The sequence below is a fragment of the Olea europaea genome, chromosome 16, assembly GCF_002742605.1.
Source record: "Olea europaea var. sylvestris chromosome 16, O_europaea_v1, whole genome shotgun sequence".
In the NCBI taxonomy this organism is placed as follows: domain Eukaryota; kingdom Viridiplantae; phylum Streptophyta; class Magnoliopsida; order Lamiales; family Oleaceae; genus Olea; species Olea europaea.
Genome location: NC_036252.1, coordinates 14,377,444 through 14,394,600, shown reverse-complemented (window position 1 = coordinate 14,394,600; position 17,157 = coordinate 14,377,444). Strand labels below are relative to the sequence as shown.

General features: G+C 32.1%; 2 protein-coding genes across 3 annotated transcripts; both read right to left on the bottom strand.

Moving 5' to 3' along the window:
• Nucleotides 1–1,008: 1,008 nt before the first annotated feature.
• On the bottom strand, nt 1,009–7,488 carry LOC111412215 (protein REDUCED WALL ACETYLATION 3-like). Of its 2 annotated transcripts, none has more exons than XM_023043043.1 (16): nt 7,111–7,488; nt 6,361–6,452; nt 6,028–6,168; nt 5,877–5,933; nt 5,723–5,795; nt 5,349–5,507; nt 4,963–5,112; nt 4,586–4,841; nt 4,300–4,415; nt 4,134–4,220; nt 3,926–4,014; nt 3,676–3,738; nt 3,500–3,556; nt 2,806–2,902; nt 2,551–2,708; nt 1,009–1,341 (listed from the first exon to the last, which is right to left on the bottom strand). In XM_023043043.1, exons 1-15 carry the CDS (start codon nt 7,144–7,146, stop codon nt 2,553–2,555), a joined length of 1,629 nt encoding a protein of 542 aa, XP_022898811.1. In that variant the 5' UTR covers nt 7,147–7,488; the 3' UTR covers nt 1,009–1,341; nt 2,551–2,552. The 2 variants fall into 2 exon arrangements, with proteins under 2 accessions (XP_022898811.1, XP_022898812.1); XM_023043044.1 differs by having other exon boundaries at nt 6,028–6,165.
• A 5,365-nt stretch (nt 7,489–12,853) lies between these two features.
• Nucleotides 12,854–14,774, bottom strand: LOC111412214 (probable WRKY transcription factor 28). The gene is made up of 3 exons (XM_023043042.1): nt 14,308–14,774; nt 13,979–14,125; nt 12,854–13,463 (listed from the first exon to the last, which is right to left on the bottom strand). Exons 1-3 carry the CDS (start codon nt 14,685–14,687, stop codon nt 13,085–13,087), a joined length of 906 nt encoding a protein of 301 aa, XP_022898810.1. The 5' UTR covers nt 14,688–14,774; the 3' UTR covers nt 12,854–13,084.
• Between the last annotated feature and the right edge of the window lie 2,383 nt (nt 14,775–17,157).

Genomic DNA, 17,157 nt, shown 5'->3' with positions numbered 1-17,157 from the left:
CCGTCCTTTGCCAGTGGAGAAGTGCCCCGAGGGGCTGCTCTCCTCTGTTTCTTAGCTACTCAGTAGTCAAACTTTGTTTTAAACTTACAATTGTTCCACAGGTAATACATATCTATGCACTGCTCATTCTACATCCACTTTCTTCTTTTGAAGCATCATATTTTTTCATCCTTCCTGAAATTTCATCCTAGCATAATCATCAAGGTAGGAGTGCACCTCTTTGTTAAAATTTCGAATATCTTTGTTTTTTATTGCGAACCCTCGCCTTTTCCATGTGATGGTTTTCAGAACTTCGAACATATTCAAAAGATTTTTGAAGTTCTCTTGTAGACTCGGTGTTCTATAATATCCATCCCGACTAGAAGCTCAAAGAAATGCCTAGCCTCAAGCTTAGATGGAAAAATAAAAGATCAACTCTATGTTCATTGCTTAAGGCGCACACATTTTCCTTTGGCAAGGGATTTTATTCTTGTTTTGAAGTCTTGCTCAACAAAATGCTTAATCATGTTAAAACTTGAAAATGAAATAATTTATCCAAATTCAGCTTACGAATATAGTTTTTTCCATCACCAACAAAATATTTTTTGTTTTTTGAGTATTTATAATTTTGAGAATTATGTTTTTTTTATTGAAAAATTGAAAAATATGTATGCAATTCCTATATATATAAGTTATGCGTTATTTTATTTATTTGTTTATCTACATTATTTAAAATAATATTAAAACTTCCAAGGCTTGAAACTTAACCTCCATGCTCTCGTCTTAATACTTTAGAATCTTGCTTCCACTAGACAATACTTGCAGTTATTTTTCCTTCTAGTATAAATTATAGGATTATTCTATTTGTACTAAATCATATACAAAATGGGTTACAAAATCAACAAGTGGCGCGGCCGCCGATTGGAGGCGTAGTTGGGGGCCAACTGCGCCTCCAATCGGCGGCCGCCATTTGTTAATTTTGTATCACATTTTGTACTCATAGCATGATCCTACACTATAACATCCGAATTTTGAATGACCCATAAAAAATGCCTGTAATAATTATCCAAAACATGTTCCCAGAGAACACGTGTATATTACTTTTCCCTGTATTTTTCTTATGGGGGAGGATGTAACAAATAAAAATAATACAAGCGTGGTAATCCACAAACAAAACGTTTCCTTTTTCTATGACTGCATTGCCTCGTCTACCTTCGGAGGCAAAAACCTGGACGCTGTAATGCAAGTGATATTCCACAAAATTATTGGACACATCAGCTTCGCCGACTAGTTCCGCCTTCCCTGCTGTCCATGTATGTTCACCAATGTGTTTTAGTACCCATAGATGATGATTTCTCGTATCTGTACAAACCATACGGATATTTTGGTTAATGCGCATGGCAATTATATAAACGGTTGTGCTACATGTACACAATAGGTTCACATAATAGTTTAATACACATGATGTGATGAGGTATGATTAGGTCAAAGTTTCTTCAACCAAAAAAATAAAATAAAACTTCTTCACTCTTTTTTTGACACCTCATTTGTATGTAAATCATTATGTAATTGCTTATGTACAAGTAGTATTATTCTTATACGAAAAGGAGTGGGCATGGCAAACAAAGGATCGAGAAAAATTAAACATGGAGTGGGAGAGGGGGGTGGTTATTATCTTCTTTGATATTATCTTAAGAGTTCAAATGAGCCCTTACTCCATATGAAGGTCTCTATAATCTACAGATTAAATTCATACCATTCCGTAATTCTTCGTCAAGGGTATAATTTAGTTGTTCTTTGATAGGTAGAATGTTTCTGAAATCGATCTTAGGTTAATAGATCGTTTTTCTGGTAAATCAAATTATGTTAACATTAGTCTAATAGTCAATCTAATTTGCTCCTATTGGAGATGATGAACCTAAGAATAAAAAAATTTTAAAAAAAATAAAAATAAAAAAATTTGGAATTCATACTAATTCATTCTTTAAGAAATTAAGCCCTTGTTCGAGCCCCATTTAAAAAAAAACAGTTTTTTCAAAACTCATTTTAAATCATGTTCTCCAATAAAATAATTTTACAAGTAAATCGAAAAAAAAAAATCTTATTTTTTAACCACATATTCTCCAAAAAGCACTATTCCAAAATATATTCTTTCCCCAAAATGGGGCTCGAACAATGGCTAATATCAAAAATTCATGTTTTCAAAACTCATTTTCAACCACATTTTCCAATAAAATAATTTTAAATGTACATCGAAAAAATTCTTAAGTTTTAATAACATGTTCTCCAAAATGCATTGTTTTCTCCAAAATGGGGTTCAAACAAGGGCTTTATTAATGGTTGCAAAAGTTTCTAGTGAGATGCAAACCCCTATGGTGCAATGCCGCGCAATCAAAATATATATTCCTTCACAAGATTTCTTTGATCTCCAAACTTTACCATTATTTCCGTGTAAAAATAAACCCCTGAAGTTGCCCTATTATCAACAACATAACTCTTGGCCATAAGCTGGTTGTCCATAAGCAGTGTGTATCATGTGCAATTCATTAGTTAATGGCATAAATAACTTACCATTAATGAGGGATTTGCAGAAGCATGAATGAGATGCAATATAAACATCCACAGATAGCAGCTCCCGCAACAAAATTGTAAAATAGCTTCTTATTATCTCTTGTGGGTATGAAAGCTGACTTCAATGTGTTAGTCAGCTCAAAAAGCCGATATGATACCTATACCAGTAAACAAAAATGCAAACGAAAAGTTCAAAGGAAAAAGGAAAAAATTATCAGTTAAATATAATCCAAAGATAAGTAATGATTCACTCACCAAGATGTAAATGGCAGTCGTGAGCATGAAATTAAGCAAAGGATAGTTTGGGATCAAACAGAGTAGCCATTTAGGCTGTCCATTAGGCACGTTTGACCTGCACGAGTGTAAATAAAATCTGATGACACCTCCATTAATTTGGCATCTATTGAATTTTCATGTTGGTTAAGCCATTGCACAGGAACCCTTAAAATTCAAGATTTTGCAACTCGTGTTCTTTTCCAAAAAGTTCATTTGGTTAAATTTAAGCCTCTACAAGCGTAAAATGGCAGGAAAATAGATTTAAGATTAAAAAAAAATGGCAATATTTTGTCGCATCTACAATGTGGTGGGGTACATGCTCGTATAAAAAAGGTTCTTTCATGCACAAATTGAAAGAAGTGAATAAAATAGACATTTAAAAGTAAATAACCATATTCCGTTTGTCAAATATATAAATCATTTATAAATGGTCAAACATTGTTTTCAACCACATATTCTAGTGGATCCACAAGTACAATTCACTTATCAACATTCGTTTCTATCTATTTATAAATTCTTCTCAATTGAGGCTATATGTATACATGGTTCAATTGCAAGTATTCATTAAAAATAATGAATGTCCTCGATGAATACAAGAGATATAGACTAAATCATTTCAATAAATAAAATATAAAACCAAACAACTGAAATAGGAAAAATAAAGTGCACTCACCTTAGCCAGATGTGAAACTGGGAAATATAGGTTTCCAAAGTAACTTTGCCAAGCCACCTGATAGCAAGGGTGAGCTTGAACAATCAAACGAATATGAATGCAATATTTCATGCCACTAGTGCAATTGAAAAGGTTATGCAGTTAATGACTAAAAATAAAAACGATATAGAACTTACGCAAAAAGGGTCAATGAAAAATTCCGAATCTGCTGACAAGAATTCCGCAAACAAATATAAACACTGGGGAAAAGAGAAGCAAACTATGAAGGAGATCTTTAAGAAAACCTTTCAGGGTAAATCTTGTTACGCATGAATCAGTTAAAGCTTTATAATAGAAATTGTTCCCACCCAAAAAGGACATAGGTGATGATATCATAAAATAAGAAAGAAGCGTTAGGACAGGTAAATTCAAAACTTCAGCACATACGTTATGGGAATCCATGACGTGTATGGATGGAGCTTGTTATATGTAACCTTGTCCAACTTGTAGATGAATTCATACCACAAATAGCCAACCTACGGCAGATAATTAGCAATTAATCAGATAACAAAATTTACTAAACAATCAGATAAATCATCTAAAATACAAACAGATGTCATGGTCCCTTTATTTTGAATTCAATTATGTGACCTACAATTGAAGAAACTATGACAACCGATGTTTTGATTGACCGTCTCCGCTTTGTGTCACACTCCTCCAGTTTCTCCATCAACTTCTCAACCTGCAATGAAATAATCACTAGACTTCAAAAATTCATCAAGGGAGAAACACTGTGAAAGTACAATGTTTTAAGATAGTACATTCGGATGAAAATAGGCGTAGATCATTCCAATTATCCAAATATAACGATCAAGCCCGGATCTAAAATGCCACTCATGCAGTCGAGGAAGATTCGGTTTTGCAGGATCGCTATATCCTGTCATTCAGATAAACAATTACCAGGCATTTAAGGCCTCAAAACAAAACAGTGGAATTCTAAACCTGAATTTCAGAATCTTTCAGCAAGGTCTGATTTTTCGGGACAAAACAAAACAATAGAAATCAATTGGCTGAATTATGGTAACAAGTTCATTGATGATTACGTACCTAACAGATAAGTGAAGGGACTCCAAACCAGGTCAAAAACTCCAGGAATTTCCCAAACCAAGATAACCACAAGAAAGCACATCAAAATTTTAAGAACCATTACTGATCTTATCTCATTATAGTTGTGGCCAATACCAAGGGCACCATACACCATAAGAGTGAAGAGTGTGTGCATTGGGCAGATGTAGTATAGCGTATAATCATTGTTAAGAACAATACAACAAAATGCCACAAAAAAGTTTAGTCTCCACATCATCTGCATAACGAAGATAAACTAATTAGAACTCTCATAGAAACTAAAAATTCTGAAAAGCAGAGCGCCAAGTTCAGTTTTGGGGTACAGACAGAAAAAACAAAAAAATGAAGCAATTTTTCACCTGGGCAAACCGTGCAACACTAAAATCTTTTCTAATATAATAGTAGGAGAAATTTCCAAAGCCCGTCATCCAGACATAAGCAGCAATGAAAACTCGAATCGCATTGTATATCTCCGATGCAGCAAAATAATGGTACATCAAAAAAAGAACCTACATAAAACATAAGAAAAAGGGATGTGTTGTCATAAAGTTCGTGTGTAGAGAGAGAGTATACTAAAGACATTTGGTGGCTGCTTAGAGGAAGCTAAATAGTAGAAAAGTATAGGAAAAATTCCTAACTTCACAAAAAACAAAATATGGGGAGGGAGGATATAAAAGAATCGGTTCCTAATTATTTAAAAATCATTAACATGTTCCGATGAATAGTTTGTGACAAAAACACTCGCCTGCATCCATCCTTTCCACTCCTCAGTCTGATGGCGATTAAGATAAAGTATAGATTTCCCAGAAAGTGCTGACTTGTCATTATGTTTCTTCAGCGAAGTCATTGCTGAAGTTATGATAAGAAGAATGTAGAGAAAAAGGAAAAGATCGCGATTGTAGCTCTGTTCAGAGGGGAAAAAGGCCCGAGAAAAATTAATTAGTAAATATAGCAATAAAGAAAATTAATGTAATGCTGATCATCAAATTCTATATGAAATGGAAATGCAAAATACTGGTAAATGAAGAAGATAAAGCTAAAATGTGTTTCACAGGAAATACTCTGTGCAGAGTAGGAAAAAATCTGATTTTTGAAAGAAGTCAGAAACGTGAAGGGCACCTTGGTGGAATCTGGAAACAAGTTTGTGCGGTCACATATGTAAAAATAGAACAAAAGCCCACCAAACTCAGACCTGCATTAAATTGTCATCCATTTAATGGAAAAATGAAATAGAACCTTCATGTAATGCAATCAAAATAATCAAACAACTCACATTGCTCTTAAAATTTGTCGGTTTTCAAGCAAGAATGAGTCATCCATAGTCACAAACCTAGAAAATCAAGAAGAATAAAGTTAAGCAAGACAAAATGAACATGATCAAAAGGGAAACCCACACAGATACTGAATTTTCAAATCAGATATACCTAATCAAGTTTGTTTTAATTGATGGAGTCGACAACTTTGTGGAGGCTGATTTTGTAAGACCTCCTTCCAACAACACAGCCTGGTCTTCTTCCTTTATTGTGCCATTTTCCATTTCAACCAGATTACTGTCTGAATGACTGCTGCCCAAACATGTAAGCCACAGAGCATAAGAAGATGTTTCATAAACACTATTTTCTCTAATGATTTCATAGAACGTTAAGTGCTTCTTGAACGGACAATTGTTGTTCTTCTTCAAAGCACATAGGTAGGTAAATCAAAATAATATTCTATAACTAAAGAAGATGATGGACAGAAATGGGAGACATGCTTACACTTTAGATGGGGATGATGACTTCTTATACTCCAAGCACTCAGAGTATATCCACGCAATAAAAACTGGGATGATTCCAAGCAAAAATGAAACCTGGAACATCATAATAAAGGGTTTCGCTTTATATTAAGTTCAAGAATAGTTTTCAGGTTAACAAAATGTAGAAGATACCACAGAAAAGAGATTGCAACTGGACTAAACAAAATGTCATACATGAGCATATTATTCCGAGGAAACTGAAAGCAAAGTCTAAACCGAACTACCCTTACCACTTTCTCTCTGGTTAAAATGAATATTTTTTCAATCTTATAAATATTAAGATATCCACAACAGGCTATTAAAGCAAAATACTGACCATCAGAGTGGAAGTCACTCTGATGAAATTTAATTTCTTGAGTCATCACTATAAATCTTGAAGTATAGAATACATTTTCAAACTGAAATTAATACTTCAATTCCAGTTTATTCTCCACGAAATTTGACTCAATAGACTAATCCAATCATCACTGCTCAACGGAAAAACCTTCATTCCAACAAGCTATCATAATAAACATAAGAGATTTTTAACCCCAAGGCGTAGCATTTTCTTCTCAGCCCTAAATTGCACACCGAATTTACTTGAAAAAATCAACTACAGCCACCATATTAATCCAATTTTGCATTTCAGAGATCCGATGAACTAAGAATAAGATCACATTCATTTCCATTGCAAGAAAAAATAACAAAATACTTGTACAAGTCGAAATCGTACCTGTCCCGGTGTCACGGGTCCAGAAACCACCGCCATTACCCCGTGGAAATCGAAAGAACCAAAATTCTAACTATCCAAAACGTAAATCTCAAATGTGGTGTACAATTAAGCAAATAATCACCGCCAAAACGTAAATATACACTTGTATATCCTGTATTTATACAGCGAGTACAGCAAGGAAATATAAAAAGAAAGGATTAGCCCTAAAAGGGAAATCTAAATCAGAGATCTGACGCAACAAACAAACAATTGAGGAAGAAGAATAGGAAAGAGAGAGTAGAATGGCGTCGGTGAGTCGATGTAACGTCGTCGTTTCTTCGGTGGAGATGTCACTCTCTTCTCTCAAAAACCAAACGGTCAGCGGTAGTTGCTGTATTATTTTCATTTACAGTGATTTTTATTATTTTTCTGGTATTTTTATTGTGCTGAAAAAATAAATTAAATTCAGTTTAAATTAATTATTTATCAAACATGATTTTGGGTAAATTCCAGCTGGGTTGGGTTTCCCAACCTTTTATTTGTAATAACATTGAAGTCCTCGAAACGTGAAAAGTGTGCGTGCATTGTCTTCATATCTCAGTGGTCGAGTTTTAGACTTGTTTCTCAATGGTCACCAATTCGAGTCCCTTAAGGGCACTAAGGTGAGTATCTCGACTGTAAATTTTAGGGTCTCATGGGATTAGTCGAGATGCATTTAAGTTGATCCGAACACTCATAGTTATTAAAATATAATAAAATAAAATAATTTCTTACTTGTAAAATTAGCATGCAACCCAAACGTGATTTAGACCTTCTTCGAAGACAAATACTAAAATAAAAATCAGACATATTTTATTTTTGCTTTTACTTTTTTAGAAGAACTTTTCGATAAAACTACATGAAATTTTTGAATCTTAAAAATTCCTTTTGATTTCTAAAAAGTTATGCCAAATAGACACTTATTTTTTTAATAGATAATTTTTAAACAAGGTCAAAGATGTTCATGTATCAAAGATGGGAAATGAATCTAATAATTATGAATTGCAACGATCATTATTCTTTCCTTGAATTTTAAGAAATTATGCTTTGATCGAACATGCGCATATAAGATATTACAAAGATGGGAAACGAATCTAATAATTATGGATTTTACCGATCATGATTCTTTCTTCGAATTCTAAGAAATTATGACTCGTGTGTTTATAAGTATTTTTTATCATGATTGGAAATAAAAATAACTTTGAGTAGAATCTTATGTTACTCGTGACTTTTAAAACTTTTATTGTATGAAATTTAAATTACTTTTTTAACCTAATATTAGATTTGTACCTTTGTTTTTGTGATTACAAAAGCAATTATTTATTAGGTTGCTAGGAATTGAGTACAAATAAAGCAAAATTCTTTATTAGGCAGACAAACCAGAAACGGCATATGGGATCAACATTAATGCTCTCTACCAACAACTTATGGATAAGGCTTGTAATAAAGTTTTGCCAATATTAGAAGATCCCATGATATTTTACTTTGTAATTGAGCCCCTATTTGATGATCATTAAAAAATGTATTTTGGAAAAAATAAATTTTAGAATGACAATTTTTTGAATAATATGTGATAATAATAAAAAAAATAGGGAATAATTTTAGGTCTACGTGCAAAATATTTTAGGAAAAATTGCAGCAGCGGTCCTTAACCTTTTTATTTTTTACAGACTTTACTCTAACCTTTATTTTATATCAACGAAAGCCCCTAACCTTTCATAATATGCATCTGAGATCCATTTAGACGGAAATCGTCCAAAACACCGTCAGTAGATCGGGAAAATATCTTGAACTATTTGCTACCGCGACGATTTTATTGAATGTTGATATATTTTTGGACGATGTTTTGGACGGTTTTATTAGATGTTGATTCCTTGATTTTCCTGGTCAACTGATGGTATTTTGAATGGTTTCCGTCCAGATGGACCTCAGGTGCATATTAATGAAAGGTTAGGAATCTCCACTCGTACAAAATGACGGTTATGATAAAGTCTGCAAAAATGAAAAGGTTGAGGACTGCTACTACAATTTTCCCTATGTTTTATTGTAAAAATGCATGATTGAAAATAAGTTTAGAATAAAAGAATGTTTTGAGAATGATAAACAAACCGAACTAAATAATTACTAGTTGCACAACAATTTTATATTTAGATCCCGTTTAGTATTCATTTTCGTAAAAATAAGAATGAAAAATATAGCCGTTATCTATTCCACACAAGATATAAAAATTCAAATTTGGTGGCTTAATGTGATGGATAACGGTCATATTTTTCATTTTAATGGGGAAAGAATGAAAAACAAACGTGGCCTTAATATGCGTTACGGGTCGAATATCAAAATATCAAGTTTGAGTTTAAAAATCTAAGTCAGCTCAATTTTGAAAATTAATAAATATTAAAATACTACTATTCACTAATATTTATGGAAATAAATTATATTAATTTATTTTAATTAACTAAACAATTAGTTAAAAACCATAATGAAAATTTTATTTACAAAACATTTCAACGTTGCAATATGGATGCAAACGACGCCGGTCATTCATCTCCTTCCTTCACATTTTTGCTGTTATTTAGTCATTTTTTTAACCCTTTTAAATTATTTTTCTTCCTATATTCAGTTTTTAATCAATTCTACAAATTTAATTATTTTTCCTTTATGCTATTTTATATTTTGCCAATTTTATGCTAAAATTCAATTCGCTAGTTTTAAAATTTTCCATTATTGCCTTTATTGAACATTTACCATGAAGAACATGAGTTATTTTATAAAAATATATGGATCATTTTTTGTTCGGCAGAAATTGAAAAAAATTAAATAATAATATATTCATTAATTGTTTAAATACGAAATCGGTAATTTATTAAAAGAAATAAAATAAATACAATAAGATTTAACTAAGATAAGAAAATAAAAACAACAACAACAACAACGATAATAATCACTAATGATTAGAATCATCGCTGTCATTATCAATTACAAAGTGTAAATATACCCTAAATCCAAGGTAATTTCCCTCTTTGTGTCAAGGTAAAACCTTTGATTTTAGTATTAATTTTATTTGCATTTTCTTAATATGCTTGTTTTGCAGCTAGTCGTTTAATTTTAGTTCACATTATTTTTAAAGTGTGGCGAATTATTTCATTTGAATATTTTCTAATTGGTTATATTAATTATTCAAACTTTACAAACTTATATTTTATGTACTACTTTTGTTGAATGATATGAAGGACACATTTTATTAAAAAAATAAATAAATAGTTATAAATACTAAATATCTCTATTTAAGAACAATACATCACATCCTACATATTGAATCAACATTTTATATTTTTATATACATAATTATTTTTAAAAATTTCATCCAAAAAAGAAATTATTTTGCACATTCTTTTCGATTTCGATTCAAATTGCATTGTCGTGCTCGTTCCTTGGTTGGAAAGGGTAGAGTTTCGTTTTTTGGGTGGAGGCGGAAGACTTTCCGTGTAAGAGTTACATAAAAAAATTGCTTCGTCTTTCATGTATCTTTCTACAAATTTATTTTGTAGAGTCTCTTGCTTACATTACTAACTTGTGTTTCCATTCGCAAGTTTAAAATAAAATTACGTATTTTTATTAGTAATATTTAAATTTGTCTTCTCTTTTACTAAGCTTCTTAGCATAAGAGCATGTTTGGTAAAGATTTTAATCCAATTAGCATCAATTTTTTTATCGTTATTTTATTATTATAGCCATCATTTTTGAATTCTTCTCTCATAGGTAGAATCCACTTTTATCTCTAACAGTCAAAAAACCAATTAACAAAATCCCTACCTAACAAGTACTAACTGAGATGAACAATTGTCAAAAATGTCACACATATATTATTCTTATTTAAGAATGCATGATGATATAAAGCTAATGACAAAATTTGAAATAATAAGAACTAACATTAACCTTCAAAATAATAAATAATATCAAAATTTATTTTGCATACTTTAACAAAATTAAAAAAATACAAGTATTGAAAAGCACGGAAAAATTTTAATTTTACGTGCAAAATTATTTTAAATAGTGAATGTATAATTGAAAATGAATTTAAGGAAAAATGACATTTAGAAAATTGGGATTCAACAAGGGTAAATTAAAATAATATTAAAAATATAAAAATATCTTTTTTATGTGTGAGCAGAAGCAAAGTTTAAGACTTGACCTTGTGATTTTGTCATGTCCCTATCGATGGAGTACGTATTTTGAAAATTTTCCAATAAATTGTGCTCGACCATGTAGGTTCAGACTTTACATATTGCTTTGGTTTAGTTGATGGCATCACTTCAGCTCAACTCTTTGATAGTCTCGATTAGGCCAGTTGAGCAAGTGATGTAAAGTGTAGACATTTCGATGACTTTCAGTTGTTTCATAATTGTCTGTTAGTGATCAATAATAAGAGTCTCGTATGATGAAACGAACACCATTCATATATTTCAATCAAAATAATTAAATAACTACAACTAATTAATGCTAATTCTTTAATATTTGCCAATATGTACCGTGTACGTTAGCTGTCATGTAGTGACCGTTAATTTGTATGGATCTTTATAATTTACAATAATTTGCCTTCAAGTTGTTGGTTGACTACGTAGAACATCATCAGTATCTGTAGAATTTTAACAAGGTTCCAATTCTAGACAATTTCGTTGACTCTAACAGCTGGTCAACCCAGGTACTCCGGCGTAGGAGACAAACCAGTCCATGGATTATTTCCACGAATAAAACCAAATGATATGCATCGATGACTACGCACTCACATTGACACATGGGTCCCACGCGAATAAAATAACGCCCAACCCTCATGTGTGTGTATGCGGTCATCCCCGATGTCAAATCCAATATTCGTGTAACATGGTTGTATTTCCAAAGTGGGTCTATACTTGAAAACTTAAAAAATAGTGTTATTTAACGTTAATCAGACTGATGCTTGATATCGATAGTAATGAATAAGATTACTCAAAACTTAAATGCAATTTCAAAATCCAAACTCGTCGTAAATTCTTAAAAACATTTTCATAGCTCCAAAAAAAAACTTATTTCTTTTGTTTTCTTATGAATTTAATAAATTTTACGAAAACTCTTATGCAACTTTTGACCAAAATATTCGTAATTGTGAAATTCAACTAAAAATAATAATGTATTGCAGTCTTTTCGAAAATAACATTTTCACGTATTGTATTGTGTTGTGTCGTGTTTCTAACCGCATGCAAAACATGCAGGCATGTGCTTCACGTATTTATAGATCTTTGAACAATTCAACGTAAAAAAAAGCTGACTTTGCTTCCTTTCTATCATGAGTACTTTTCTTTTGACTAATTTTCATCAATTTTATCGACGGCTAAGAAAATTTCATGCTCCATACTGCTCAAAAAATCATTTTCTCTTGATTAAAAGTTGTATTGTCATGTGAAATTAATTACTTATAAGTCTGCGCATCTCATCTAAATGTTTGAATCGTCAAGCAGTTCATACTTCTTAGTGCTTGTTTTATAAATTTCTATCAATTTTCAAGCAGTCGGAACTTCAATTTTAATCACATATTTTATAGAATTCACAATTTTTCAACTAAAATATTTCATCGAATTTTATCAAAATCTTTAAAACTTTTATTAAAAACTTTGTCGCAAAAACCCTGATGTTTAACCATACATTATAATTAGGGTTCATTCGACCTAGCTCAAAATCAGACTAAAGAAACTATGAAAATAAAAGCATAAATTAATAGTACTACAACATAAATGTTACAGGAGAGTTGAAGAATGAGATACTGCTATATAGCTATATATCTCACAAAAAGAAAGCAAATCAGCACCCATTCAGTAACAATATAAAGACTAAAACAAAGAACAAAAGACATATACGCTTAAATACCTACGAAATGTGTGGATAATTCTTCGAGACCGCGTTAGAATCCTGAAATTTTATCTCAAGGTTCCTGTTTAGGGAAAAAAGAGGGAATCATATCTTGCAAAAGCCCATATTCAGGAAATTGAGTTTGAGGCTGCTCCAGTGTAGTTAAATTTTGCTGACCATAGACATTATTTACACTGCCATAATTGTAGAGATGATCGTTGGTCATTTGATGAAGCTGTAACAAGTTTGCAGGAAAACTTGTCCCTTGAAGTGGCATTGGTGGTGTTAGCATAGAAGAAGGAAACATTCCTGCAACGTTTCCTCTGAGAGTTGTTGGTACGAGGTGGTTGTGTTGACCTTCGTATGTAGTGATAACGATTGAAGGATCTTGATATGATCTCTCTACGCGCTTCTTCACCAGGCATTTTTGAGTTGTGCATCTATAGTAGCTTCTGCATTAATGGAGTTAAAAAGTTTGAACCTCACATTTATTTTATCATATGAAAGATCCAAATGCAGGGCATATTTCGGGGAGTATGTTATTCGTAGAAACTTGTTACTTGAGCCGTCATATAGAACGACTACTGCAGTATTCTGGGTAATTCACTTGTAACTTTCAAGTAAGAGGTGATATTACATGCATTCTTTTGAAGGGCTTCCAACACATAATTTGTAAATGTGAATATTGTGGAGAACCCTTTAAGACTAAATTCAAAAACCTCCTTTCCAAATTCGTTCAACTCGAATTTTGAAACACTGCAAGAGTAAGAAAATATTTATAGCCTTGTCATGTTACGCGCAAGTGACTTCGAATATTTTTCTTAAGTTGCACTCATGTACGGGATTCAAGATTTGATAAATATTTAATTAGTGAGAATTAGTATGTGTCGAAATTTGACTATTACTTAGCATAATTTAGGATCAAATTAAAGAGTTTTCAATTTAATATGGATTAATGGAATCACACCTTGGATAAGGACTGTTCTTCACAGCTTTTTGCCCATATTTTCTCCATCTATATCCATCTTCTAATTGATCAACCTCACTCTTTGTCTTGAAAGCAAATCGAGGCTCCCGTTGTTTCTTCTTCTCTCCTTTCTTCTTTGCTTTAGCCCTAAATTTAACATCATCAAGTTGAGTTCCATGAGAAATAAACAACAAACTTCATAATTTTTTCATTTTTTAAATTGAATTAAATCAACCCAAGTGAGTTTGGACGAGGTTTTTAGGCCTTCACCTCGATCCTATAGGGATTAAAAAGAGAAAAATAAAATAAAATCTTGTTACTAAACTTACTCTTTCTTAGAGCTGTTTTCTCCTTCGACACTCTCCTTCTCTTTCTTGCTCTTGTTTGAATCTTCATCACCAGCCGCCTCGGTTGAGGATGACGAGATCGAAGAATTAGGTGTAGCCGGAGTTTCACTACCACCCACAAGATCTCCACCTCCGCCTCCACCATCCACCCCTGCTGGTACCTCAGAGGTTGACGGGGTCAAACCAAAGGCTCTTGTAAGTGTGTCATGGCTATTGGATCCATGGAAAAACTCCCCAAAGCTCATATATGAAGAAGGATCAAACATTTGCAGATTCTGAGTATATGTAGAAGAATTCTCACCGTTCCGATCATCGTCGTGAAATGGTTGGTGGTAGTAAAGATCTTTGAATTCTTCAGACATAATTAAAGAAGAAAGAGTAGGAATAAGAATAAAAAGTTTGATTGACACAAAGAGATTTGTTTGTTGAGGTATCTTTATTTAAGCTTTTGACAAGAAGCTGGTGATTTTATTTATATATTTATTTTCTTGGAGGGAGACTGCGAACTACAAAGGGAGAAATTATCAACTTTGAAATGCAACTACCGACCCCACTTTGTAAAGAAGGTTTGACAATGCTAAGTTCATCAATCGGGACTGGTGTCATTGGTCATAGTTAAACCTTTTTTAAACAACCTCTTAGTACTAATTATATGCTCTTAACAATTAAGTATTACATGTAGTTAGCATATATTTACTCCTAATTTATGAAAGTTTTATCAACTTTTCAACTCTTTAGATTTTAATTTTATAAAACCAACAACTTTTATTAATTTTTCCAATGTCAATTTGTGATGTATACCCTTACTATTAATACACTTTCCGAGTTTATGTAATTGTCTAGAAATACTTCAGTGGGGTAGTCGTACGTTTACATGTAATAGGATCGTTCACCCAAATCATGACATACCAAGTCTCGAATCATGAAAAAAACAATACGCGTAGGATTTCTAATGGGTCCGCTCACCCATCATGTTATTCTCTCTTACACACTGATGTTCGAGGTATTGTGAGTTTAGTGATTCAAGGTCCTATATGTCATGAATTGAGTGGACGGTCTTTATCATGTGTTAGTATATGGCCATCTTGATTGAAGTTTTTCTTGTGATAGTCCTTCTCGCACCATGAGTACTCAACCTCGGAATGCATAGCTGATGCATTCCACTTGTTGATAGGAGCTATGCATTCCACTTGTTGATAGGATTCTATTGTTGGTCTATGACTCCTCTAAATATTTAATTCAATCGCCCTCAAATTCATTTTTGACCTGCATATTTTATTCCAATAAAATAATTTGCACTTAAATTAAAAAAAAAATTCTTACATTTTAATCACACATTCTAAAAAAAAATACTATTATAAAATTTATACTCCAAAAAATGGGACCAATCAGAGTCCTGATGGTTTATTCTAAACCAAAATATATCCTTGAGAAATTGATAAATAACATATATGTCACTTAAGTCGTGGTCTTATAGCTATTTGATAAGGTGTATATTTTTCCAAGAATATGTTGTTTGTACATAATGTAGTATCTATAGGTATTCATTCCCCTCATAAGAAGAGGGACCCACTTCGAATAAATTATATTTTATTCGAAGTGGATCTCCCTCCATGTAAGGAGGTGAACACCGTTATGAATATCTTGATATAAGCGTAGCATTACCCATTTTTTCAATACTAAAAAATGATAAATAAGCTAAAATCTTTTCATACTGTTGAGTCAGAGTCAATAATCAATACCACATCTGTTTATACTACAAATTATCATTAAATTATTGGAAGTACCATCCTACGAAGATGGCGTGATTAAGTTAAAGATGAAACCTTAATTAGGTTTAGGAATTAAAATGGTTGCTTGTTGGGATTGGCAATTGGTCAACTATTTACGTATGATGTTAACAGTCGAATCACGAGGTCTTTATTTGGACGGTCAATCTTTATAACTCGGCTAATCAGGATGGACTTGGCTCAATACGTGTCCCGGACTCGCACCGGCATTTGACCGTAGCGGACACATGATTTGGCACGTGGGAGATGCTGTCTGGTTCGCAATCTGCCTGTTAGGCGCTAAACTCATTACTCTTATCTCCGCCAAATGCAAATTTTCACCTAACAAAGTTCTTTTGTTTTGCTACGAAATTCGCTTGAAGAAAAATAAATAATGAAAATAAAGTGAAGGATATTAAGCCCATTTTAATGAAATTTTTGAAAAATATATTTTAAAATAGTAACTTTCTTTAAAATATGTGGTTAAAAAATAAGGAAAAATTTTAATTTTATGTGTAATATTATTATTTTGAAAAACGTGTGATTGAAAATGAAGAAAAAGAAAAATTCATTCAATTAAAATGGAGCCCAAACAAGGGCTAAGTCCATATTTGTATAAAGATTAGGGGCCCATTTGATAGGAATTTTGAGAATTGATTTTTTGACCGTTAGAAGAAAAGTGGGGTCCACATGTGAGAGAAGAAATCAAAAATTACGGCTTGAATAGTAAAATAACGGTCAAAAAAATCAATTTTTTGGGGCAAAAAATCCCTACCAAATGGGGCCTAGATTTCGACAAAAGTAAATGAAATGTGTGTTTAAAAATTATGAATGTCAGGAAGCATGTGATTAAAATTAATTGTTGACTTTAATTTTTAATATTTACTAAACAGGGACTAAGACTCGATATTGAGTCGAGAAAAAGAGTAAAAAAGTCAATGAGAAATTAAAAAAAATCAATTTTGAGCGAACATATCAATTCTTTAGTTAAGGATTTTTTTACTGTTTTATTTTTTCAAATTTTGATTTTAGCCATATAACTGATCCGTTTCTTTCTTTCTTT

Coding starts and splice junctions, on each gene's coding strand:
- LOC111412215 (XM_023043043.1), bottom strand. CDS start 7,146: ATGGCGGTGGTTTCTGGACCCGTGACACCGGGACAG. Junction 4,416..4,585: donor TCCCTTCACTTATCTGTTAG/GTACGTAATCAT, acceptor TCTGAATGACAG/GATATAGCGATCCTGCAAAA. Junction 2,903..3,499: donor CAGTTTCACATCTGGCTAAG/GTGAGTGCACTT, acceptor ACACTCGTGCAG/GTCAAACGTGCCTAATGGAC.
- LOC111412214 (XM_023043042.1), bottom strand. CDS start 14,687: ATGTCTGAAGAATTCAAAGATCTTTACTACCACCAACCATTTCACGAC. Junction 14,126..14,307: donor GAAAACAGCTCTAAGAAAGA/GTAAGTTTAGTA, acceptor TGTTAAATTTAG/GGCTAAAGCAAAGAAGAAAG. Junction 13,464..13,978: donor AAGAACAGTCCTTATCCAAG/GTGTGATTCCAT, acceptor CCATTAATGCAG/AAGCTACTATAGATGCACAA.